Consider the following 27,228-nt stretch of genomic DNA (forward strand, 5'->3'; position numbering starts at 1 on the left):
TAATGCCACGTTCAGTGGCAACAGAGGAGTAATACAGGTGCCTTGTTGATCTTTATAGTCCTGTAGTACTCTTTTTGCCTTAGATTCTTTGCTCCAAGCAAAGTCACCAAAAATACAAATCCACCTTAAAATCAGCCTGAAAACAACTCTGGATGTTATTCTTTCTCTGTTATGTTCTATCATTAATAGCTAGGCAGGTGAAAAACAAAGCAGTACACATCCAAAAAATCTGTACTGCAACTCAGTATATGATACATATAACAAAATGAAAGCATTTTTAAAAATCCAGTGATATCGAAGATTGCTAATTATTTGGAAACCTCAAGAAAACTTATATCACGATGCTATAATTAGATTTTTTTTAATATGGATTTTTAAAAGAGTATAAGGTAGATATATACATACATGTAAGGATGTGAAATATGTTATTTTAAAATTGTAATTGAAGTAATTTTATGGCTTTTGAATTTATTGTAATTTTTGTATCTATTATCTTAAATCATTTCTAGTATTCAGGTATTTTTTTGTCATATAAAATAAATGTTCTTTAAATAGTTGTTTTCATGTCCAACTTACAGAATTCTTCAAACAATCATCATCCACATCAAAGTTTGATGTATCTGTTGGGCTGCTGACTTCAGGGATGTAAGGTGCTTCACAGTTCCGTATGTTATCCCAGTCAATCCCTGCAAAGAATGGGTGGCCTTTAAAATCTTCTATTCCATTCTGCCCAAGTCTATGCTCTCTGCTGCAGATGAGTCTTCGAATAAGGTCCTTGGCATTTTCAGACACATCTGTTACTTGGATAGGAAACTGAAACCGCTCCTTAAAAAGAAAAAAAAAGGAGAAAATTATGGCTACACTGGGAAATGACAATTTTCTGTTCTATTTTTACCGCACAGTGAAACAAAAACTTACAATCTGTTATGTTTATATCAATATACTGGGAAGATTCAAAGGACTACCAGCTGCCTGTTCATTTCTATTATGTTCAAGGCTGAATCCTTAGGGGACTGAATTGTTGGGTATAGTCCAAAAACAGTGTCAACATCATAAATTCTATTTTCATTTTTAATACTTAAGTATGTGTATTTCTTCAACTGTAAGACACCATTGATTGTAAGACACACCCTAACTTAAGTGCCATCACCAAAAATATGTAAGATACACCTGCAATTCTAAGACGTACCACATTTTTAATTATGTCTATATAGGGAAAAAGTGCATCTTAGAATTGAAGAAATACAGCATATTCTTATTTCAGCTTGTTATATAACTATTCTATTACGTGAATTACCGAACCACTTTCTAATTTGGTAACTTGAATTCTATTTTAGGATGTAATTAGAACCACTTCTAATTTTGTAGCAAGATATATTCTTGGCTAGGGATTAAAGGGATTCCATCAGATCCAGGTATTAACATAAACATTACTATACTATTACTATGAACTTGTTTATTTAACATCTTGTCTTTGCCTAGTCACAAGATAGCTGTCCTGAGTCCCCCTTCGGGGGTTGAGAAGTGACGAGATAGAAATATGGGAAATAAAATAAATAAATTCAAAGTAATTCATAAAAATTAAAAACAAAATACAATTTGCAAAGTACAGGTTGACTGTTATCTCGATCAAAATGCTTGGGAGCAGAATTTTTTGTATTTTTTATTTTTCTGTATTTTGAATGACCTATTCTATATTAGCATATTCTTGGTGAATGAAGGATGGCGGGAAGGGGGCTAGTCACATATTAATCACGTGGAATATTTTCCCTCGAGGAGCCCTGAGAGAGAACATCTGGGAAAGAGAAGAAGAAGAAGAAGGGGGAGAAGATTCAGTTTACTCAAGGTCTCTGTAAAAAGCAAATATCCCATGTGCTTTTGACTTCTAGCACACTTTCTGTTCTTTTAGTAAAATAGCCAGAAGAGAGGAAAACATATCCTCATTCCAAATCCCTGCATTTTTTTTATTCTCTTGAAGCTGGATACAGCTGTTTCTATAGTGCCCAATCTGCATCACCATTAGTCACCAGATGTATTCAGGTGGAAGGTAAGTGTAAAACAGTTGTTCTCAACCTGACGGTCCCCAGGTGTTTTGGCCTACAACTCCCAGAAATCCCAGCCAGTTTACCAGCTGTTAGGATTTCTGAGAATTGAAGGCCAAAACATCTGGGGACCCACAGGTTGAGAACCACTGGTGTAGAAGCATCTGGGATACCTGCTTTTTACAGAGATTTCATGTAAATGGAGCAGCTAGATATTCTTGATGGTTCAATGTATACAAACTTTGGTTCATACTAAAAGGTATTAATGATATAAATACTTTTTGGCTATGTGTATAAGAAACTTACATGAATTTTGTGTTGAGACCTGGGTCCCATTTCTAAGATTATTGATGTATATTCACATACAGGTATTCCAAATTTTTAGAAAAATCTAAAATTCAAAACACTTCTAGTCCCAAACATTTCAAATATGGGATTCTCAATACCATTAATAATACTGTTCTATATAACAGTAGTTCTGAAAAGGGTTGTACCAGTTAAATACAAACCATAGTTAATTAAATGAGTAATATAAAATGATAGAATATGAAAGCACTTATCGGTTCTTTGTGAGTTGCTAATGATCTACATATATATAAAAAGACCACTCACTTTATGATTCATTATCTTTCCATAGGTCTCTACCAGGGATTCTGCATAAAAGGGTGTTTCTCCATAAAGCATTTCATACATGCAAACACCTAGGGACCACCAGTCACATTCAGGGCCATATTTTCCTTTCCCATCTTCCATGGCTTGTAAGATTTCTGGAGAGATGTAGTCTGGTGTTCCAACTGCCACTGATGACTGAACCTGAAGATTTTGATTTTGACAATAAAAAATAATGTTCATTAATTGCTAATATTTCTCAATGTGAATGTTTATACTGTGGCATCAAATGGTGATGGACAAAAGTAAACTGAAATAAAAGAGAAAATGTACAATCAGGCCCACACATATACTCATTCAATTTATGTTTAAAGATATGAAAAGATGAAAAGTCTGCTACCCTCCAAGGCAATCTATTCCACTGTTGAACAATTCTTGTTGAAAAAAAATCTTCCTATTGTTGAGAAATTGGTCTAAATATCTTGAAGACACAAAATGTCATCTGACCATGGAAGCTAAGCAGGTTCTGCCTTAATGAGTACTTGAATAAGAGACTGCCAATGAATATCATGTGCCATAGGCTATAATTCACAACTAGGAACTGCCAAAATTACCTCTCAGTACTCCTTGCCTAAGAAAACTTCATGAAATTCACAAGACTGCCATAAGTTGTCAGATGACATGAAGATACATAAACATCATTTTTAAGTGGAAATTTCTTTTCTTGTAATTTCAGTGTTGTAGAAGAAACATATATAATTCTCCAACATATGTAAAATGGGCTGGATTTTGTTATACTGATTGGAGTATATCAATTTCCCGTATTACATTCGTTACTCAGTCTCTTCCCCATGTTTCCAGCATCACTGTTCAAGCTGATATAACATATCTGATGCTATTCCAACCTGAGAACATCAGTCCTCCCTTGTCATTTCCTTTTTTGCAGGAGTACTGCAAGGGTCGGACAGACTTTTCACATGTAGGTTAAAGAAATCGATTAGCCAGCCGACACTGAGAAGGAAGAATTTCTTTTTTCTTCTTTGATGTCTTTCCTGCATTGCATCCTCACATTGTAATAAATATTTTGTCAGGTCTTTGCTAAAGGTACACAAAATCTGCCAGTAGGGACCTGAGTACTTGCAAGCATTATAAAGACAAAACAAACAACCACAATTTCTCAACATTTATTTATTTATTCAGATTTCAGATTTGTATAAATATAGTCTTTTTGCTGGGAAATACAATAGTCTCCGGAGCGAAGATCTGGTATAACAGAAACAGTATTTGGTATTTGGGAATAATAATAATAATAACAACAATAATAATAATCTTTATTTATACCCTGCCACCATCTCCCCAAGGGGACTCGAGGGCAGCTTATATAGGAAGCCAAGCCCAGCAATACAATAAAACAATATACAACAGAACACAGCAAAATAAAATAAAAAATAAAATAAAATACAAACCCACATTACACATATCAGAAATTGATCACACTGGGCGGGTCGAGTTAAAGAGATTAAAAATTTAAAACACTGGCGAGACAGCAATGTAATGTGTTTGGACAGAAAATCTGAGAGGTAGATTAGGGTGTGATTGAACTAGCAGGTAAAATAAAGTGCTATCGAGGGCCATTTTACAAAAGTAGGTCATGTCAGGGCGTTATTGTTCATTCATTCATTGAAGGCACTCTGGAACTGCCAGGTTTTTAAGCTCTTCCTGAAGACTGCCAGAGTGGGGGCTTGTCTAATTTTTCTGGGAAGCAAGTTCCAGAGTTGGGGGGCCACCACAGAGAAGGCCTTCTCCCGCGTTTGCAATGGAGGCGGGAGCGAGAGAAGGGCCTCTCTGGAAGAGATCGTGTAGGTTCATAAACAGAAATGCAGTCACGCAGGTAGGCACTTATTGCAATGGAATAGGGATGAACAGTGAAATGAATGAATCTTATCAGTTATTAGTTATTCTTCTAGAAAAAAAATTGAACTACTTTATTATTTTGACATATAATTACTGGGCTGACAATTTTGCAGCCAAGTAATGTGGCTTTTATTATCAGAGATATGATCAGAAATTGTAGCTGCAAACACAGGACAGCATTTAAAAGGCATCTGAAAAAATATTTTTGCTTGTATTTTAATCCTAACTTACTGTTCCATCTTCCATCAATTTCAGACAGGAACCAAAATCTGCTAACCGAATGTGTCCATTCATATCCATCAAGATGTTGTCTGGTTTGATGTCCCTGTAAAGAAAATTCACTTGGATCATTCCATTTTATTTCTCATTATATCAGGGCAAGTACAAAAAAAGATTCTGCATTTCAAATTGTCCATAAAACCAATGGACAATGGATGTTTTACTGTAAAAAAAACTATTGCAAAATGCTCTGGAAAACAAAAATTATATATGTCTGCTTAGAGATAAGATTAATCAAGTTCAGTGGGGTTTACTTTCAGAAACATAAAAAAGATAACAGCACAAGACCTGGTTCCAACTGTCAGTTCAAACTAGAGTTGTCACTGGAATGAATAAAACTTGCATTAAGTGCTGATTTAGCAAGTAGCCATTGGTTTCCTGAGTTTGCTTTAGCTGCAATTGGATTTACATCTAAATGAAGTAGTCTGGACCCAATTACATTAATTTCAAACTTAATAAAGGGACATGTAAATGACAGACACCTACAAATGTTAAATCAGTGACATCACACACATTTATTCATCTTATTGCTAAATGCACATTCATTTATTATTAATATTCTTTACCTATTTCCATGAAATCTTTTCCTAATTTGTATTGCAAAAAGACTGCAATAATGCTTAAAATTACTGTAAAATAAAACAATAAATATTCATGAAATATTTTTTACAAAATCACTAAAATATAAATATTAAAAATAATGATGATTTAACAACTTTTTTGAAAATCAAACATGAACAATTCTGATGGGAACTAATTACAATATTTAGCGCAATGTATATTTTGTTAATGTATAAATGGTCCCATTACTTTAGCTACGGAAAACACTGACTTTTAATAACATTCTCAAGAATTATGGAAATTGTAACCTAATTTAAAATGAAAAAGGAATAAGTCAAGGTGTGGACCTGTTTAACAGAGGAATTGCGAGATCTTATATTACTGATTGTTGGATAAGGGTCATGGGTAACCTTGAAAAAATGCAGAATTTAAGACTAGTCTTGCTCCCCCCCCCCCCCACAACTAGGAACACACCATCACTTTCAGACAGTTTGATGTATCTGCTTTATTTCAAATATATCTAATACTCTATTTGTTTAAAACATGTAGCCTAAATCCACCTTGCAGTCTTAAGTAGAATCTAAGAATCAATGCTGATTTTCAAAGTGCCCATTAATTCAAGTAGTCTATTCTATGGGCGTAACAGCAGCCATTAGAAGTTTATCACTTTAAAAAGAAATTTCTGGACAATCACTGAAAACTAGTTTCTTTAAAGTTATGTGGGTACTTGTTTTTAACTCACAAGTACTCATCCCAAGAAACTGGTGAATATTATTCTTTGAACCGCAACAACTTTTTGCTCAAGATTAACAGAGAATTTAGAATTGTGGCATGAGAAATGTGAAGAAGACCGGGGTAAGATGGGGGCACTTAAGGCTCTGGGAGTTGACTAGAAAATCAAATGGCATGTGTTATGTTTCACCTAAACATTACCCAATACCAATATGCCCAAATGTTTAAAATGTTAATGACCTTCTAATGACTTGGCTTGAAAATATAATAGTTCCAATATTATTAATGTGTCAAATATAATTTACATTGTATGACTATTTTATGTTATATGTTAAACTCAGATCTTTACTATTTCTTATAAAAATTAAATGATAGCTTTTTAGTTACAGATGGGCCCCCCTTTTGATCCTGGCAACCAATATTGTTGAACCCAGTTATTACATGGTAATAAATATATCGCAAATACAAAGGAGACTAGTGGGGAATAGAAAATCAAGTGGGTGGAGGAAAAGAGCATTCAGGGTGAGGGGGAGCATAACTCTAACAGGTGCTCTCCACATAGTGATTTTGGTTGCATATTCTGAAGCTGACATTCTCTAGGATCAAGATTAAAACATGTCAGAACCATTGAAACTATTAATGGTTCCAGTGATCTATGATGCATACTCTTAGGATTTTGGTTGCTTAAGTTTTGGTAAAAACAAAAACACAACTTATGTACACACAAACCTCATGAACGATCTCATGAAATAAGATTGTCTTCTCTTATTTTATTCCTTAATACTGAAGTTACCTGCCTTTTGTATTAGGATTTTAGAATTAACTTTGAATGCTACCAAAGCATGGAATAGTACACAATAGAATATACATTCACAAGCCAACTTATACATGCCTTGCATATGCTTGGTTTACTCACTTAAAAAAATACAGAGAGAACACACATTCTGGCGGTTTTGTATTCGTCGCTGAGCCTGGAGCCCCAGGTCTCGGCGGTGACCAGGGGAGCATTTGCACAGCTCAGGCTCGTGCGCCAGCTGCGCCCATACCTTGGGAAGTCTGACTTGGCCACGGTAGTCCACGCCCTTGTCACATCCCGCCTAGACTACTGCAACTCTCTCTACGTGGGGCTGCCCCTGAACACGGCCCGGAAGCTGCAATTAGTCCAACGCGCGGCAGCCATGATTCTAACAGGAGCGGAGCGCAGGGAGCACACAACCCCCCTGTTGCACCAGCTCCACTGGCTGCCGATTTGCTACCGGGCCCAATTCAAGGTGTTGGTATTGGCCTATAAAGCCCTAAACGGTTCCGGCCCAAGATACCTATCTGACCGCATCTCGGCCTATGAACCCACCTATGATCCCGCCAGCCTCTCAAGCACGGTTGGCGGGGACGAGAGATAGGGCCTTCTCGGTGGTGGCTCCTCGGCTGTGGAACGCCCTTCCTGTAGACGTTAGGCTGGCACCATCTCTCATGACATTCCGTAGAAAGCTGAAGACCTGGATGTTTGTGCAGGCGTTTGAGTAATTCAGTGCAATTTTGGTAATTTGAACATAGGAACGGAACAATGGATGACGAATTTGTATCACGCTTGGATGATGAGGCGATCGGGGATGGGATTGTGATACCTGTGTATTGATGATTGCTTATTAGTTATTAAGGGAAATGTGTAATTTAACTGTTATTGTATATTAATTATTGCTGTTTTTACTGTCTTTGCTGTTTGGAAACCGCTGTGAGTCGCCCTCGGGCTTGAGATACAGCGGTATACAAGAATAGTAAATAAATAAATAAATAAATAAAGTGAAATATGACAAAACATGCTTTTTGGAAACCACTGTAATTATAGGGAGTGGATGACGCCCCTATTAAAACAGCTTCACTGGTTGCCGATAAGTTTCTGGTCCCTATTCAAAGTGCAGGTCATCACTTACAAAGCCCTAAATGGTTCAGGCCCTGCCTATTTTCATGACTGCATCCTCTCCATGCTCCTGTGGATACGATAAGATCTGCCGGGGAGGCCCTCCTCACGGTCCTGTCACCCTCACAAGCGCAGGTTGTAGGGAGAGAGCCTTCTCAGTGGTGTCCTCCCGGCTTTGGAATGCCCTCCCCAGGGAGATTACATGCTTAGTTGGAAGTAAACAAATAAATTTTATTAAATACAGAGGTTCTTACTTCTGAGTAAGAATTAACCAAAATAAATTGAGGCTGTACAATGATGTGGAAAATATGGATCCCATGTTGGGAGAAAGGTAATATATAAATAAATCAAACAAACATACATGTGAAATGGAAGCGTGAATGAATTGAAAGAACTAGCTGTGGTCAATCCAGAAATTATTTTAATTGGTTTATGTGATAGTTCAGCGCTTTCCGCTTGCCATCACCTACTATGAAACATCCTGATGAAGACTGCCAACCCACTTCCCACCCTACTTCAGAATCTAAATCTTCCTTGTGAACAATAAACATTCAGCTTCTATTTTCTTTCCTCTGCTAGGCTTTTTCTGTTGAACATTTCAGTTTCTTCCGAGTTTTCTTTGCTGTCATCCAGCTTTTATTATGCTACTTTGTTTTAGGACATGAATAGTCTGCTTACTATTACACGAAGAAAATACACATCTGGTCTAGACACAAAAACCACACAAAACTCCCATATTATTGTTCTCTAGACTCATGAAAATTCAAAATAAGAGATGAACAGGCAGTGAAAATCATTACTTTAAAAAACAAAAATAAATAAATAAAACAAACATATACTTCAAATGGAACTTTATCATTACCAGATGATTTAAAATTTACAAGACAAAAAAAACTATGAGAATTCATAGTGCCATTGTAATAAATACAATGAAACCGTAACATGGTTGCAACATTTGCTTCTCTCAGATGTCAGTACTGAGTACTGCTGGATAAATGTTGCAGCTCTAAAGAGTCCCATGATGAATGCTAATAGGTTTTAATCTTTTATTCTCATCATAATTTTTACATTTTATAAGGCCGCAAGTCAAGAGCTAGGCCGGATTGGTGTTTTCACTATTTTCAATAGCTTCATGTTTTGCCCCTAATGTAGCATTCCATGACAATGCTGGAAACGACAATCACGATAATTTTGTGTGGTTGTTATGTCTAGACCAGATGTTCAATCATGATTACAAAAATATCAATCATGTAATTGATTTTTTTAAATCAGGACAACACATAGCAAACCTGAGCCACCAACTATTATTGATTAGGTCATGTGGAAAAAATGACTGTTTCATGATAAAAGAAAACAACTATTTTCATAAACACTAAAATTCATTCTGTAGACCCAGTTTATATGTTTAAGAACGCCAACAAAATACCAAGGGAAATTAGCAGAAATGTGCCTAGCTGATCCAATTTGCAAAGCTCCAAGAGTAGACAATCCCAAGGAAGTGAGAGAAATAATCTTTATCTGAAACATGACAGATTGTAACAATTAGGGTAGAATGTTTTGAAGCGCTGAAGATTCATTAATCAAAGCTAATCCTGAATTAAAATGTTTAATTATATGCAGAGTTTTCAATTCCATTTCCTGTTTTCATAAAGTAATAATTGTTATTTTGAAAGACTCCCTATCTAATTCCAAATTCAGTAAATAAATGCTGCCAATCTCAGTTTTATTATTTAAATATAAAAGCTATTTCCTTTCACTTGTTACAGATAATATGATCAATATAATTGCAGCAAATAAAATCAGGTTTCTGCTCTTACAAAGACCTCAACTCTACTTAAGTATGTTCCCCCATCCCCCCATCCACATGTTCTCAAAAAAACTTACTATGAGATGGCATCAAAATCTATGCAACTTAAATACACTATAAAGTACCAAAATAATTATGTGAGTCCATGTTCACATTAGTAGCATTATCAGTTCTGGTCTAGTCTTTGTTGCTATTTTTTCATATATGCATTTAGTACATTTATAAAGCTACACAGTACTATACTATGGTATGATTAAGAAGAATTATAGTTATATAAAATAAAATAAAATAAAAAACTTAAAAATACAATAACTAAAACAATGAAAGTAATGAATACAATAAGAAAAATAAAATGGCCAACAGGCCAGCTTTAAAATGCAATTTTAGTATCAAATGTACCACAAAAGGAGGGTATTTCCACAATTAGACACAGATCCTATTACTGTTATATCCATTTAAATTATGCATATCCCTTCTTTCCACTCTTGAGCTTCAAGAGGACTAATAAAACATGTAATAGGCCACTAGCAATCAAATCCAAATAAATCTAAAACCAGTTGAAACATAACTTCCAATTTAGCAAAACAGCAGCAATCAATAGCAAGATACTGCATAAGTGACTGAACAAATAAGACCTTGGGGGATTACACTATTCCGTAGTCTAAGTTGAAGCTAAACAAAAGAGAATATCTGAAAATCTAAAATTCCTGTGCTTGACCAGATAAATTCTTCGATAATTTGTTAGAGGATCAGCTATAAATAATTTAAAAAGAAACACACAAGACTTAAATGTGACTACACAAGAAAGCAATCTACTTCAACTATTAAAGGCATTTTATGAACTTTTAGGCCCAGCATTATTTATTTATTTCGAATATTTATATCCTGTCCTTCTCAACCCCGAAGGAAAACTCAGGGTTTGTAAAAACATATTAAAATATTGACCATTAAATATTAAAACACAAATGAGCCTAAGTCCCCAAATCCAAATCGTAATCCAGAGTTCCAGTCCAAGGTCTAACTGTATTTCAACAAACTTATTCCTTATTTTAAATTTAAGTTTCCACTGCCTTTAGTGTCAGGAGTCAATGATATTAACACAGGAAGTCTACTGTGATATTATTCTGCAATTAAGAATACAATATTATAATTCTTTTCTTAAAGAATGGAAATAACATATTGAACCACAACCACCTCTAATTTAATGCTCTGCATGACAATGTAATATTCATCGGTAGAGAAGCAGGCCTGATTGGAGGATGGAAATATTTTTGTATTTCAAATGTGTGTAACTACTCGCTGTAATTTCTGATTCCATCACCCTGCTTGGTGTCTTTTATGCTAGCTTTGCATTTCTCAAAGGAAACTTTAAACCAATGGGCTTGCCCATTTGATCCAGCAATTTAGAGGATCACAGCTTTCAAGTTACATTTTCCATGCTATAATGCAGATTTTAAAATGCTGGTTCTTAAAAGCTTAGCCTCTACATGAGGCTAAGCCTCTTGATGAGGATGATTGAGAATAAATATATTGATATAAATATGTTTTTGTATTTATTTCTTAGTATGGAAACAATATGATCGCATGGTGTAAGATGAAAGACAGGGACATAGGCAACTCTCTCTTGCCTCACTAATCCAGCACTGCTAAGATCACTGGGTATGCTCAACCTATTAGCCTGTCATTCCAGAGGAAAGGGCATATTTTGTAAGCAAATCTCACAGAGCTTACCACTGAAAGCTAAAAAACCCACATCTATTTCACAATATAGCAAATCAAGGTAATTAGAAACGTATTTCTTTCCAGTGTATAAATATAATTTCCATGTTAAATCTGGTAACAGCCAGATTAAAAAAATGGAAGGGGGAGAGAAAACTGCATTGTGAAGGCTGGTAGGTAGCAACAGTTAAGATCCAAAACTACCCTATTTACTAAAAATGTAAGAATACTAATGCCACTACTAGAGGTCTGTAGCATGATCTAAAGATTAAATAAGGTCTGTTAAGTAACGTTAATTCATGAGACAGACTTTGGACCTATGTGGTAGTAGGAGTCACTGGCTGGTAAAGGAGTAGAAAGAGTAATCTCCTTAAGAATGTCACATCCATCTGTATGCACCATCTGTCAAAGGAATCCTGAAAGGAGAGGCTATAGAGGAATCCAAAATATGTTCAGCTGTTCTAATGTAAATTGCTTCCTGATACTGTAATCTCACTACTGTACACATACATGTATGTATATTTATATATATATAGAACAAAGTAAAAGAAATATTCTCCTCTTTTACTTTGTACTAAATATAGACTAGATACCTTTTGCACTATCCTATTTTGGGATACCATTAAAGTTTAAACTGTTAAAAAGAAAACAAAAAACATGACAATTAATGGAAAATAGACAAGAGTTGAGCTGATTTATACTATCTTTCACATCAGAGCAATTCCGTATTTTAAATACATTAGTTATGGGGAGAAAGAGGTAATAACCACAGTAATTTAATTACATCACTTCTTTTTCCACTTGATTTGAGGCTGTTGGGAAAAGTGAAAAAATGTGGGTAAGGAATTTGAAACAAGAAATAAAGTGGCTTGCAATCCTTTTATATCCTTTTATGGGAGTGCTATTGAAATCAATGTGTCTTAGGGCAGGGCTGTATACATTCAAATTAACATCATTTGTGATCTAGTCAAAGACAGCCAGATCATGTGGTTACTTCCTTCCATAATTTCATGAGAAAGGAAGTTGTCAGCAAGGCATGTCAGAGGAGTTTCTGCGTTTAGCAGAGTTTGTTTTAAAAGAGATACAAAACCATATGTAGTCACATGTTATTAGCAGTACTTTCCTCGGTAATGCCTGTAATTTGCTTCAGAAAAAGGATATTTATTATTTATTTATTTCACACATTTATACCATGCCCTTCTCATCTCCAAAGGGGGACTCAGGGCGGCCTCACAACAGGAAAGCATTAGATACCAACACATGCAATTATAAAAACAAATACAGTTAAAACAAATAGTTAAAACTTCAGTTAAAAACATCAATTTAAAATTACACATGTTCAAAGTCATAATCCAGGGTTTATCCATTGTTGGTCACATAAGATAACTCTCATTATTACTGCTGCGTCTGCTGCTCAAATAATGGATCTGGACCAAACTCTACAAGGATACTCGATAGGTGCAAATGTGAACACTGGTAGAGTTTGGGGAAAACGGAATCTTGACATTTGGGAGTTGTAGTTGCTGGGATTGATAGTTCACCTACAATCACAGAGCATTCTGAATCCCACCAACAATAGAATTGGGCCAAACCTCCCACACAGAACCCCCATGTGGGTCACAGCAATGCGTGGCAGGGGACAGTTAGTACACATATATATACACACAAAATACATATACACAGACTGGCCGGCAGCAACGTGTGGCAGTAGGTGGCTAGTATCTGATAAAATCTGAAAAACTGTGGGAGTCTGAGAAAGCCCTAAGTACACATCAGCAGAGACCAACCCCATATCACATATACTTCTCTCTATGATCTATTCACTTGTTTGCCTCCAATCAAGAATGTATCCCCTTCGACAGGCATGAGGATAGGAGAGAAGTAGCATAATTTGGTCTTCTTCGTGTTCTTCCACTTAAGAAGCAAACCGTATTTGCCTGATAAACTGTTTTACTTGATATATGTTCATGCCCATATTCTTCAAGGCTGCAAGTTCACCAGCATCATAATAACAAATCTAGGTCTGCAGCCAATTTAAAATCAACCAAGACAGTCATATCCAAACATATCTGATACCCAGCTGCCTGAGGATATTTGTGACTAAGGATAGCTGCTAAAATCCTTAGAATTGAAAGATGGTTTCTTTAGGAATATTAACGTAAGTCTCTTTTTCAAGATAGCTGAAATCAACAAGGAATAATTTATTACCCCTGAAACTCTATCAGTCACTCTATTTCTGTTCATGCTGTAAGTCCAGAAGTTCAAGGAGCAAGCAAGCAATGTGCGTTGGACTTATACTTTGAGAACATGCCCTTCCTCCAGCCCAACTTCTCTTTCTATTGGCTACATCAAATTTGCATCATTTAAATTTCACTACATCAGTGTACATGAAAGAAGTGATGGTAAGTAAAACGATTATGTGGTGGCAATTTTTAGAATTAGAATATATTCTGATTTTCCTCTAACAATCATTCTGTGAGGTTTATCAGGATGTGAGAGCTGATGACCTATCTTCACTCAAAATGTTCATGGTTCACTGGGGTTCAGCACTATTTTTCTCATATTAAAAATGCAAAGAGCTACTACCCATTCGAGGATAACAGAGGATAGAAAACAACCTTTAGTGTCATCCCTTTCCACATCCCTTGTAGGGATGGGTCCTGTTATAAATCTTTAATACAAGTTCTGTATACTAAGGCTGCGTGTACAGAAACTGATGGGTCACTGTAGAATTTTAAATTTCGAAGACCCTGAAAATGTCAGTTACAGTTGTCATTGTACACATTACTAAAACACTTATAGAAGGTTCATTGCTTAACAAAATAACTGGGTAGACAAATGATCGCTTCTACAAGGATTAGTGGTTTTTTTTCGCCGGGGGGGGGGGGGGGGAGAAAACTGGGGATTCATGCTAGTTAATAGAACAAAGAGGCATGGTAGGCTTGAGCAGAATCTGGTTAAAACCCATGAGCTAGGCAGTATTCAAGTACATATGTATATCTGCCCTTTAAAATGTGCAGAAAACTCTCATCCATCCTTGCATAGTCCCAATGTGACTCTTGTGGCCCAGCTACTTGTTAAAAGAAAAATTAATTGTGCAAGATGAAACTACATTAAAACGATATGAAACTACATATCTAGTTTGGCCATCAGGGTGGCCTTCTTTCCAGCTATATTTTCTTACCACTTATTTTGCTTCCTTAAGATTTTGCTGTATGGATTTTAGCCAATTTTACTATTAGAAAATAAATGAACTATAAGGGTAGCAATATCACTACTGCCTGCTGCTCAAGAAAATGTTAAGATTTATGAAATGTTTTTACTAGCTTTTAAACTAAATAAACACAGCTGCACCTGAATCAACAGCAGCCTTTGGCAGATCTTTTGGCATGACATCAGGAAGAACACAGTGTCAACTAGTTCAGCTTTGTGTTACAATTTATAACAATGACAACAACAATTCCTACTACTACTCCTGAAGAGTCATTCATAATGTTCTCAGTAAGGAAAGGATCAATTATATTGTAACAGTAATAGTTTATCAATTCAATACCATTATAACACAACATCAAAAGACAGCTGAGATTTAGAATTAATTGATGAGAGTTGAACCAAGCAGACTTCTTGCTCAGAAACCAGTGTTTTCTTTATAGAAAAACAATTTTCTGTCCAGAAAATAATAGTTTTGTGAAAAGGCATCCTCATGATTTCTTTGCACAATAATTTCTCCACAATTCACATACAAAGTTGTTTAACTGTTTTGCCATTGTGATTTGCTAAGTTGACTTGGCTTCATAGCAACCTATGAATGACAGATCTCCAAGCACCCCAGTGATCAACTGCCCTGCTTAGGTCTTATAAAATCAGGACTGGATTCATGACATAACGAATCCACTTATAGCATAATCTCCCTGTATATATGCTTCTGCACATGTGAAGAAAATGGTAACTGTGAACCATAAAGATCCAATATTACAGGGAATACTTTGAAATATATAAATATATGGTAATTAAAATGTATTCATTAATTTTGGGGAGTTTCCATTTAGAAACAATTCAAAGAGGTAAACCTTTCAATGTTTCAAAGTCAAAGTTTTAAATAATACTACAAGAGGATGTTCTACTGTGGAAGGAACCCAAATCACATGTCTCAACAAGCCTAAAATAGTAAAAGACCTCATTTTGAAGTGTTTCCAATGCAATTTAACTGACTCAGACAAAGTAATGGAAAATTCATTACTAATAAAAAATGAAAAGTGATTACTTTTAATGAGAATTGGGGGGGGGGGGGAATCTTAAGATGGATTTAATGGAGGATATAATGAAGAGAAAGAAGAATCATCACTGCATAGTTTTGCAGTGCCCAAAGAATTTGCAAGGAAAATTGAAACATTAAGTGCGATGACAGAAAACAACAGGCAACACAAGAATAAAAAGGGTAATTATGAAGATGATACTTAAGTATCATCTTCAAATAATTATTCGGCTTGCACCTCAGAATCCTTTGCACAATGAATTTTATGTACTCTGGCTTTGATGATGGGATGGCTGTTTTTAATTTGCTATCTTCTGAGAATGTCTGGGTTTCCATGATCATTAAGCTGAGTGCACATTTGGAGCAAATGGAAATTTAAAAGTGAGAAACATCTTCTCTTACGTTTTTGAGTGGTTTTGCATGTGGTATGAAAGTAGGATATAATTGTTAGTCTGTAGTTGAAACACATACTGATAATTGTGTCTACACTGTAACAAACAGTATAAAAAACAACTTACTTTGAGAATTGAAGTAATATGTTCTGACTCGAAAGATGTTGCTTCATGATGATTCATGTTTTGAGATGCACTGTGTGCAGGGGGAATATATTGTGGCTGCTTTGTATTGTGACTATTTTGCTCTTGTTTGTTTGTTTGTTTGTTTAACTAAGGATCTGGAACTGGAAAGTACTAGTTTCTGTTTCTAACTGGTGTTGTATTTGTTTTGTTTGTTTGTTTATTTATTTATTTACCTATTTATGAACTGCCTTTTTCTACCCCGAGGAGGACTCAAGGTGGCTTACAATCACACCTCCATGCTGTCTTAAAACATAACACGTCAATTAAAACATAAGTTAAATATTAAAACATCTTTATAAATAAAAATGTAATGTTTGTTTGTGGGATTAACAGAACTCAAAAACCACTGGACGAATTGACACCAAATTTGGACACAAGCCTCCTATCAACCCAATGTATGTCCTTCACTCAAAAAAATTGATTTTGTCATTTGGGAGTTGTAGTTGCTGGGATTTATAGTTTTTTTAAGTGGAGTTTTTAAGTGGAGTTTTTAAGTGTAGAATTTTCAAATACTTTAGTTGACTTCATTCCGTATAAACTAGCCTGGTTCGATTGCTTATATGTGGCCGTGTGATACTTATTTTGCCGTAAGGTGTAAGGGGGCTTTTTTGTTTATGGTGTCCACTTTGTGGAATGAGTTCCTCAGTGGGATAAACCAGGTATTTTGAAACAGTGTTTCACCAGCAATTGAGCACTTAGATACTTGCTCAGACATTTTCCCACTCATCAGTTAACCTTAGCAATTCTGGTGAATTTATTGAAATGTTTTATTATTTTTATTACTTCATTTTGTTTTGTTTTGTGAGTTTAATATTACAATACTTCTGGTTTGGAATTTTTTTGAATGAAAAATAGTATATAAATAACACTCAGACCCAGAAGGAAATTTTACCCTTTACCACATAACGAAACTTTATTTCATACAGTTTTTATATTAATATGTAAATAGCTTTTGTATGAGTTACAGTATCTTCAACAAAAATTTGATTTCTCCACATACAGGCTTACCTAACTCAACATTTTATTTCACTAAAAGCTCTTATTTCGTTTATTTTAAAATCTAAATACATTTGATTTCCAACCAAAACACAGATGTTATTTTTAGCAAACCATAAACCCAGCAAGGAACCTAGCAAGGAATTAAGGATTTACTTATGTTTATCATTTCCATTTCTATAACTCAAAAGGAAAAAAAGAAGAATAATTATGAGGACTTTTTAAAGAAGTTTTGATTTCTAATGACTAAGTGCGGAAATAAATACCTTCTGTGACTATTTCAGAATAAATCACTGTTAAGGGTTCTCTCTCTCTAGCTATCTACCTACAGGCAAAGTACAACCCTCCAAAAGCTGTTAGTCTGTAACTTCCATCAGCCCTGTCTGATAGCATGACAAATTACAATGGATGCTGAAAGCTGCAGTCCAGTATTTGCAACATCACACTTTGCAAACCAAATTATGTAAGCCAATTAATGGAAATTGCCCAGCCATATCCTGGTTATGCTTTCCTAAATTCTGATAAAATAATAACTCAAATTTTAATTTCACTTTCATTAACTCCCCCCCCCCCCCCCCCAGAAAAAGCCACTGAATGATACTTTTCCTTTCAACTAACATAATATCTTTTAAAAGGTGTATTTTTAACAGAATATTTGTGGGTTTGGAACACAATCCACTCAATACATCAGCATACACTTATTCATATGAAATGTGGGGTGCAAATTTAGTCTTGTTTCTGTCAGCCCCAACAACACATTTCCATGAGGTGACTTTTTGCAAAAAGTTGTTGTCAGGTAAACCTCTATGTCTAATCATCATATCATTATGTTAATTGTCTGGGATTCCTCATTAGAGTCCAAAGGCTCATTTGTTTTGATGACTTTCTAACAAAATAAATTTATTAAACTACTGAAGAAGAAGAAAACCCCAAGTATTTCATGCTGCTTGTTTTATTTATAGCTTTTCTTTAGATCCTCTTTGAAAAGGTATACAGGTCATTCAAATATGTTTTGAACACATGAATTAAACAGGGCACACTGAATAATCTGGAGCAATAAGAGTAAAGCACCATATCCACATGTAGCAATGCAGCTATGTGAGAATATCAGTTACTTCTGGCAGTAGTTGGCACAACTGTCTAATGGAAAATTCTTTACATTTCCACACAAGCATGCTTGCTTGATATATCTAAAACACTTTCCTGAAATAGGACAGCTCCCAGTTTCTTCACCAGAAAAGAATAGTGCTGGCACACAGATGTGTCTTCCCCATGTTTCTACTATTACAACTGCAAATAAAAGTAAAAGGTCATATTTAAATGGCAGGTCAAGTATATTGCTGTTAAAAGTTTTAATTTTTTTCAAAAAAGCCTATGCCTTAAAAATATGGTTTGTGTTAACTGTAGTACAAGTGATTAAAACTGCCATTCTGGATAAAAGGGGAAGATTTATGAAGCAGAGATGTCGGTTGCACTGGCAAAGCTACAAATAACACCATGAAAGTCATGGGAATCTGTTATGAAAGGAGTATGAGCAAGACAAGAAGCATGCCTGCAATCATCTAATTTAACTAACAGCTAATCTAACTCTAGAGAGCTTTACCATTTGAAGATGGAAAATATTACAGCATGATTTGCACTGGCAGTGAAGAAATCAGAAAAGTCTCTAAGGGAAAGTCGCAGATATTTTCAGTCATAGCTACTGCAGTAACCTTGACAATGAACATACAAACTGAAGGTCTACATTTGCTCTCTTTTCCATTTTAGTCCCTTAGATGCCAAGCACTCTACCATTCCCTCATGGGCTTTCCTGCAATGCTCACTGACTCTTGCCAAGTTTTATCTCCTCTTAAAAATATTGTCTGCATTGCATCTGTGGCATTACATCACTGAAAAGAAGACTGACATGTATTTATCATTCGTACACATCTACCTCCATTTGTTCTGTTCACTAATCAGGGACTTCAGACATCTAGGTTATGCACTGCTCCATGAAGGATTCACAAAGTAGGAAGCAATAAAATTCCTGCCTGATGTCCAATGTCTCTTCTTTAATACTCCAGTTAGAGTATTCCACCTCATGAAATAATCTGTCCCACTGCAGAGTTCATCTTATCTCTAGGAAGATTCTCTTGCTTATGCAAAGAGGCAAACTTTCCTTACATTGTCTACTTGGTGGTTCTAGTCCTGCTCACTGAAGCAACACTGAACAGCTTTCATCCATCTCCACTACAACTAACATGTTGGTGTTCTATTACTTGTGTTAAGCATTCCCAACTGTGTCTTGCATCTTTATTTCTTGGTTTTCAAAGTAGTTTTAAAATATGGCACCTAAAACTAAAGAGAGTATTCCAGTACCAGTGAAGAGTAGAAATATCACTTCCCACAAAGCATTCTGCTTCTGTTTATATCCTCAAAGAAAGGATGTCACACAACCAATTGACATTAAGCATCTGATCTCTTAGGAAGTAGGCAAGAAAATATAATGCTCATATATTCTAACAAGCATCTCGTATTAAAGAAATACACAACTTTACAGTGAATATCCAAAAAGCAAAGAGGATTCCCCAATAAAGTTGATGCTCCTATAATATATCCTATATTATTTGGTAATATAACCCTTTTCCCTTCAGGATAAAATCATGCCTCTATGAAAAGCATGCCTCATGCCCCTACAGCCTCTATGAAAAATAATGATTTTACTTTTAGCAAATCACATCACAGCTGGATTCTGTGATCTTCTACACTTATATATTTTCATCTTATTTCTCAATTGCTTCACAGTTTACAGAGCATATACATATACAGGCAGAGTTACGAATATTTGAATTCCAAACAATTCATAGTGAAAAACAAGGGTGAGACAAAAGGAAGTAAGAGAAATCTACCCCTTAGGAAGGGAAATGCACTCCTGTTTCCACTAAAGCTTGATCACCAATCCTTGTTTCCACAACAAAACAAAATTTTCAAAATCCAATTACCACAGAGACAGAAAGTGAGGGAAAATCTTCTGAACAAGGGCACATATGGCAAAACAAACACCACAGGGATGTTAACCCTTTCCTATGCTATCCAAAGCTTGATCCAAATGCCCGATCACCGTCTCCGAAAGAAGTTACTATAATCCCAATTCAAGAACAGAAAATGGAAAGTTGGCGGACAGGAAAAGAAATTTAAAGATGGGCTTAAAGCCAACCTTAAAAACTGTGGCATAGACACTAAGAACTGGAAAGCCCTGGCCCTTGAGCGCTCTACCTGGAGGTCAGCTGTGACCAGCAGTACTGTGGAATTTGAAGAGTGCTGAATGAAGGTCAAAAGGGAGTAACATGCTAAGAGGAAGGCGTGTCAAGCCAACTCTGACTGGGACCGCCTTTCACCTGGAAACTGATGCCCTCACTGTAGAAAAACATACTGGCCAAGAAAAGGGCTCCACAGTCAACTACGTATCCACCGCCAAGACAATACACTTGGAAGGTCATCATACTCAGACAGGATTACCTATATATATATATATATACACGCACACACACACACACACACACACACACACACGAAGTTACACTTTAAAATGTACCTGTTCCAACGAACATACAAATGCAACTGAAGAACTGGGTTGCTGTTGTTGTTGTTGTTGTTGTTTTTACATTGTCTTATCTTGGGGGGGGGGGGGGGAGATATGGCTCTGCCAACCAGAGACCGAGGCAAGAAATATGAGAAAATGTGGTGGCCAACATTCAGCTATAGGCTAATCATGATTGATCCCTGTGTTTCAAAGAAGTGAATGTAAACAAATGCTACTAAAATAAATACTTTTTACTGATATAGTCTATCAATCTAAATAGTATGATGTGGTGGTTTTGAAATAGCTTATGCTAACATTTTACTGATAAGAACAGATACTACTTGATCTTAACCAAAAGGGTAAGAAACATTTTGGCTAATGCTTCTTGGCCTTTTGGCTAAGATCAAGGGTAGTATCTGTTCTTATCAATAAAATGTTAGCATAAGATATTTCAAAACCATCACATCAAGCTATTTAAGTTTTAGCTGGCATTGCCCCCCCCCCCCCAAATATGTGATGGGAAGTTGCTGCTAACTGTGAGAGAAATAAAGAGAAATAAAGTTGAACACTGTGAAATCCATCTACTGCCTATCTATCAGCCCCCCTCCTAGTAGACTCAAATCAAGGAAAAGCTCCATGAGAACCACCACTCATCTTAATCTTCCCCCAGCAGCAGAAAGAGTATTTCTCTGGGGAGCTAAACCAGGAAATCCCAATTGGATGCCCTCCTTCCTAACCAGGGTCTGCCTCCTGGGGAAAAACAAGAATGGGCAACTTGGAAGTCCCTGAACAAACTGGTAAGTTGAGTGGACAGATCAAAAGACAACCTGGCAAAATGGCACTACCTAAAAGAATCCTCCACTTTGTGCGACTGTGGAGCAGAACAAGTAACTCTGTATCTGTACGCTTGTCAACAATGTCCTGTCTCATGGACTGAGGAAGAATTGTTTAAAGCTACAGACAATACGGTCACTGATGCTCGTTTTCGGTCAAAGATTATTTCGCCGCTAGTGCTCCTTCTATTTTTATCAGTTTTATACTTACTTATGCAATGCTTTTGATATGAAATAAATAAAACATTTTACTACAGTAAATTTGTTATTACTAATTAATATACATTTGCCATTCATGAAGAGATTAGAGGTGAATAGTAGAAAAACAAAGTGTTAAATATTTGGTGTACTGACTCAACATTCCTGATATTAAACATTCTATCAAACAAGCTTCTGCAAGGTTGGTTTTGAGAGGGCTCAGTCTGATGAAAGGGTAAGACTTGGAAAGCTATTTCCACAGGCTTTCCCCATAAGCCTACCATATATTACCAAGAACATTCTTCTCGACCCCATGTTCACATTCTGTTGTTCTTTAAATGGAATTACCATGATAGGTTCTTTAAAAATTCTTGGGAGACAGAATATGAAATACAAGAACAATGCTATTAAAAAGGCGAAAATAGTAAAGGCTGCTTCATACTAAGGATTAAATTTTACAATTATATTTACCTGTGCACATAGTGTAGTTGATGTACAGAATCAATTGCGACCACCATTTCAGCTAAATAAAAACGAGCCATTTCTTCAGGTAATCGGTCCTCGAATTTACTGAGTAAAGTAAGTAGATCTCCACCGACATAATAATCCATAACAAGGTACTAGACAAAAATAAAATAAAGAGAAGATTTAATACATTAGGCAAAGATGCAAATATTCAGCAAACACAACTGAGTTGTGGAAAAATATGCAACTCCTCCCACAATAATGGTGTCTGCCTTTTGGTAGAACTACAGTCTTCTACAGAAAGAGGCTACTGGAAATACAACAGTGCAATAATAAAATAATGTAGTTAAGTCCTGGCATGGGAGAGGATTTTCTGAGCCACTACTCCAATTAAATAATAAAAGTGTGATAAAAACAAAATTAAAATACAGCAAATATATTAAAATGGCCTTCAAAACTTACTAAATAGTTTTCATCCTGGAAAGCGTAGTGCAATGTTGTAATCCATTGGTTGTCTCCATTCACTAATACATCCCTTTCTTCTCGAAAACAAGCTGTCTGAAGGGTAGAAAAATAGTGTTTTGGGCACAATTCACAGCAAGATACCAATATTCATTTAAAATCAGAGGTTTGAAGAGGCAACCACAGATTGCACAAGTACTTTTTACCTCTAGACCAGAATCATGTAATTGTGAATGGGTTCTTCTACTACTCATTACAACCAGGGGCAGTTAAGCAGGTATCAGATCTCAGTTAAGTGGGAAATTTAGTTGAGTAACACTGCTGTACAAATCCCTATTCTTATTACCATGGGGTTTAGACTGGAAGATTGGGTTATAGTTTATACCTATAGCAGCTCATACAATGATAAGTCTTAATGGTGTCAGTAGACACTATTTATTTCTATTTATTTATTTCTGCTACTTATACCCCGCCCTTCTCACCCCCGAGGGGGGACTCAGGGCGGCTTACAAAGAAGGCACAATTCGATGCCCTTATACAAATACATACAGATATAAAAACAGTAATTAAATAATTAACAGATTAAAAACATCAATATATAGCACCATAGCACAACAGTAAGCAATCTCATGGTCAGTGTTTCGCGTTCCGTAGGTCCAATAGGTTGAAATAGGTTCCTACAATATTTGCCCTTCATTATGGTCCTTCTTTTTAGCTGCCGGAGTTTCCGAAAGCCTGGTCCCACATCCAAGTTTTCAGCTGTTTCCTGAATGAGAGAAGGGAGGGGGCTGTTCTAATCTCCCCGGGGAGTGAGTTCCACTATTGCTTTATAAAACACGCTAAGAAATGTACACCACAGCAGGATCCCAACAGCTGAGCTTCCAGGTAAATTTAGAAACAGGGGGAATCTGTCAGAATGGCAGTGGGTAAAAAGAGGTAAAAATTAAGGTATAAATTTAATGTTAAGCATTTGTATCCTAAAACATTGTTTTGTATCATTATTTCCAATCTAGGCATTATAACACCTCCCCCCCCCCCTTTCAAATAATTCACAGAAAGGGGTCCTGAGTGGGAAAGGTTCTACTCTAATAGGCTATACTTGCTCCAGAAAGTTGTTGCAAGCTTCCAGGAGCATTATGTTTTCTGTAGTTATACAGGAAGTTATAGAGCATTCTGGAATGTCCTTCAATGTGTGTGAAAAAACTCAACAGCATTTTTGCATTTTTTTCACTCATATTTGAAGGAAGATTAAATATCTACACTGCCTTTTTGATTAGATGGAAAATCTGGTGTAGTGCAGAAGAATTGTCTTAATTTAAGTTAAAATATATGTATATGTATAAATTCTAAATATAAAGGAAGTGTGGCCCACAAAAACAGATAAATGTAATTTTTTACATATAGCTAGAAGAGACGAGTAATGTTTTTGATCACAGCTATGAAGAGGCTATTATTCTTTTAAAGTTAGACCATCAATGCTGCATTAATATTAAAAGCTTCTAAACTATGAAATCATTTTAAATCTTGCTTTCTGAAATTTCCGACATCTGCTTAGTCTTAGGAAAAAACATTTTCTCTTTATTATTGCAATTTTGGTTCTGTATTGAGAAAAAAGTGGGATATCAATCCTGTATATAATCCCAGGCTACTGATGTAGTGATATTATTATACAATAAAGAAGGCTGATAGAGCAATAGCAGACCACTTGCTTCATACTCTGGACATCTCACTAACGGTCTGAAAAGACTGTAAAATGAGAAAGCCAGCACTTGATGGAACAGACAACACTAGTTAGTCCCAGGAAAAGGTAGCTGGATAGGCTCATCTGCTTCATTCGAAGCATCTATTTACAGAACAAAATTATTCCTGGAGAGAACCACTAGACTGTCAGCATCTAAATTCCTTTTTATCTATAGAAAGCAAAGAATAAGTACCAATGAAGGTTTACAGAGCCTATTCATTATGATATTGTTAGTTTAGTTTGCAATGCTTTTTTATTTTGTCGTTACGTATTATGTTTCTTGCTTGATTTTATATTTATTTTGTAAGTCACCCCAAGTCCTTTTGGGGAGGGATGGGATATAAATATATATTATGATAATGATGATGATGATGATTATTATTATACAATTGAGAAACTATTCGTCACTACATTTTCACTAGAATCTAGACACTAAACTTCATCACATGCCACGCTCAGGTAAAAAACCATGAATGTATGGAGAGAAAAACATTATCAAGTTTTCTCCAAGAATATATTTCTAAAATACAGACAACAGATATTATACATTTAAACATATTTTTAAGCTACGTTGTGATTTTGGACTCCTTTTTGCTTTAGTTTTTTGTACTAATCTAAAATAATTATTATGGAAACTTTAAGGCTAAATGTGAAAGTTGAAATCCATTTTGGCCTTATCAGTCATATCATAGCCCAAAGATACTGTAAATAGGTGCATTTCTAGGCACACGTAAGGAGCTATCTATTGGGATCCCCTCAATAGATGGCAGTGTAGTCTGCTGTTAAAGAATCAAAGTATTAAAAGGAGTGGAGCAAATACAATTTTACTAACTTCCCCAAATAGGTGATCAGCATTGCTAAAACTGGCATCACTAGCCATCTGTTCAGTACTGAACACATAATTGCAATCTTGTAACATGAGCTAAGGATGCAACACTGGGTGCTTAATGTGGAGACCAAGTAATAGAAGCTATGTGCATACTACACCCCTTCAGGGAAAATTGTTCTCAAGACAGCAAAGAATTTATGCCTGGAAACTGGTTCTGCATATATACTGCCTTTCTTGGATCCAAACAACAGTACATAGTAATTTGAATTCTATGTATTTGGCATGCAAGCATATTTTCAGTTTCTTTAGTTGCAGAGTTGAGTCCCAAGTTTAAACATTTTTGAAGAACAAAATAAGCATTTTAAAAAAGATGCTGAAACTTCAATATAAGTTTGTAAATATCTGGGTTGTTGTAGGTTTTTTCGGGCTATATGGCCATGTTCTAGAGGCATTCCCTCCTGATGTTTTACCTGCATCTATGGCAAGCATCCTAGTGAGGATGCTACCTCTGAGGATGCTTGCCATAGATGCAGCTGAAACGTCAGGAGGGAATGCCTCTAGAACATGGCTATATAGCCCGAAAAAACCTACAACAACCCAGTGATTCTGGCCGTGAAAGCTTTCGACAATACTTTGTAAATATCTTTTACCAACCAAATGAGTAACAAATATTATGCAAAAGTAGAAGGAAATTCTGAAAAATGAAGTGTGATAGGCCCAAGCTGTTGGTTATCTCAAGCATTACAAGATAGGCCTCTGTAATAAGCAATAAACTTGGTTGAACACATTTAGTTTCCATAAAAATGTAAAAGGGTCCATTAAACAAACTAATGTTCACAGTATCTTGAATATGTATTCCTTGAATCTTACCTCAGCTCTTTTCAGCATTTCCCATTTATTTAATATTTTCATGGCAAATACTTTGTCTGCATTTTTCAATTTCACCACTGCAACCTGTAAAATTAAAATGCATTTTTAGAAAGATATTTATATACTGCAAAAGATTTCTAAGACAGTTCATTTTCACAGTCTTACTGCAAATGACACCAAAAAGATTTCAGACTTTGCTATGGATACTGAAAAAATGATTGCTTATAGCTCCTCAAACTGAGATAACAATATATCTGTGAAAACTCTATAGGACAGTGATTCCCAATCGTGTTTTTTTTTTTGACCAGGGACCACTCTCCAACATTAGTACCAAAAGGGTTAAGATTCGGTTTTTGGTCAACTTTAGATTTGGTCTGGTTATTTGGGGTGCTGATTCAGAAAACCACATTCGATAGACCACATCAGCTCTAATTTTTGATACAGTACATATGCCACCCAGAAGTCGCCATCTGCTCACCCACAGAAAACCATATTTAATAATCTAGAGCTGATGAGGTAGTAGTAATCTTTTGTGGGTAGTCAGCTCTCTCCTTCCGACATCCCCGTTGCCTCAGAATTATAAGAGGGTTTCACAAGACCAGTCGCTCTCGTTGCTGTGTGGTTTTGAGGCACTGGTGTAGTAATGGTGAGGCCCTGGACCATATTTTTGTTCTTGCAGACCACTGGTGGTCCGTGGATCACAGGTTGGAAGCTACTGCTATAGGATGATATAGCTCAAATTGCCAGATACTTCTTTTGAATAATTTTCTAACTACAATTCTAGCATACTAAACAATCATGCAAACAAAAACCTATATCCCACAACTGCTGATGAATTGTTATCCCACATCCTTTCAA

General features: G+C 35.8%; 1 protein-coding gene and 1 pseudogene across 13 annotated transcripts in view; one reads left to right on the top strand and one right to left on the bottom strand.

Annotated features, from left to right (window-relative positions):
• Nucleotides 1–27,228, bottom strand: part of CDC42BPA (CDC42 binding protein kinase alpha) — a 146,671-nt gene that overhangs the window by 77,650 nt on the left and 41,793 nt on the right. For all 13 annotated transcript variants that reach the window (XM_060754158.2, XM_060754159.2, XM_060754156.2 and 10 more), the window contains exons 3-8: nucleotides 26,371–26,454; nucleotides 22,931–23,026; nucleotides 22,475–22,623; nucleotides 4,797–4,890; nucleotides 2,655–2,855; nucleotides 577–825 (exon numbers count right to left, since the gene is read on the bottom strand). In XM_060754158.2, the coding sequence (XP_060610141.2) occupies nucleotides 577–825; nucleotides 2,655–2,855; nucleotides 4,797–4,890; nucleotides 22,475–22,623; nucleotides 22,931–23,026; nucleotides 26,371–26,454 (873 nt within the window). The remainder of the gene's footprint in view (nucleotides 1–576; nucleotides 826–2,654; nucleotides 2,856–4,796; nucleotides 4,891–22,474; nucleotides 22,624–22,930; nucleotides 23,027–26,370; nucleotides 26,455–27,228) is intronic.
• LOC132762224 (U2 spliceosomal RNA) lies at nucleotides 21,350–21,455 on the top strand (annotated as a pseudogene).

The sequence above is a fragment of the Anolis sagrei genome, chromosome 1 (assembly GCF_037176765.1).
Source record: "Anolis sagrei isolate rAnoSag1 chromosome 1, rAnoSag1.mat, whole genome shotgun sequence".
NCBI classification, from domain to species: Eukaryota; Metazoa; Chordata; class Lepidosauria; order Squamata; family Dactyloidae; genus Anolis; species Anolis sagrei.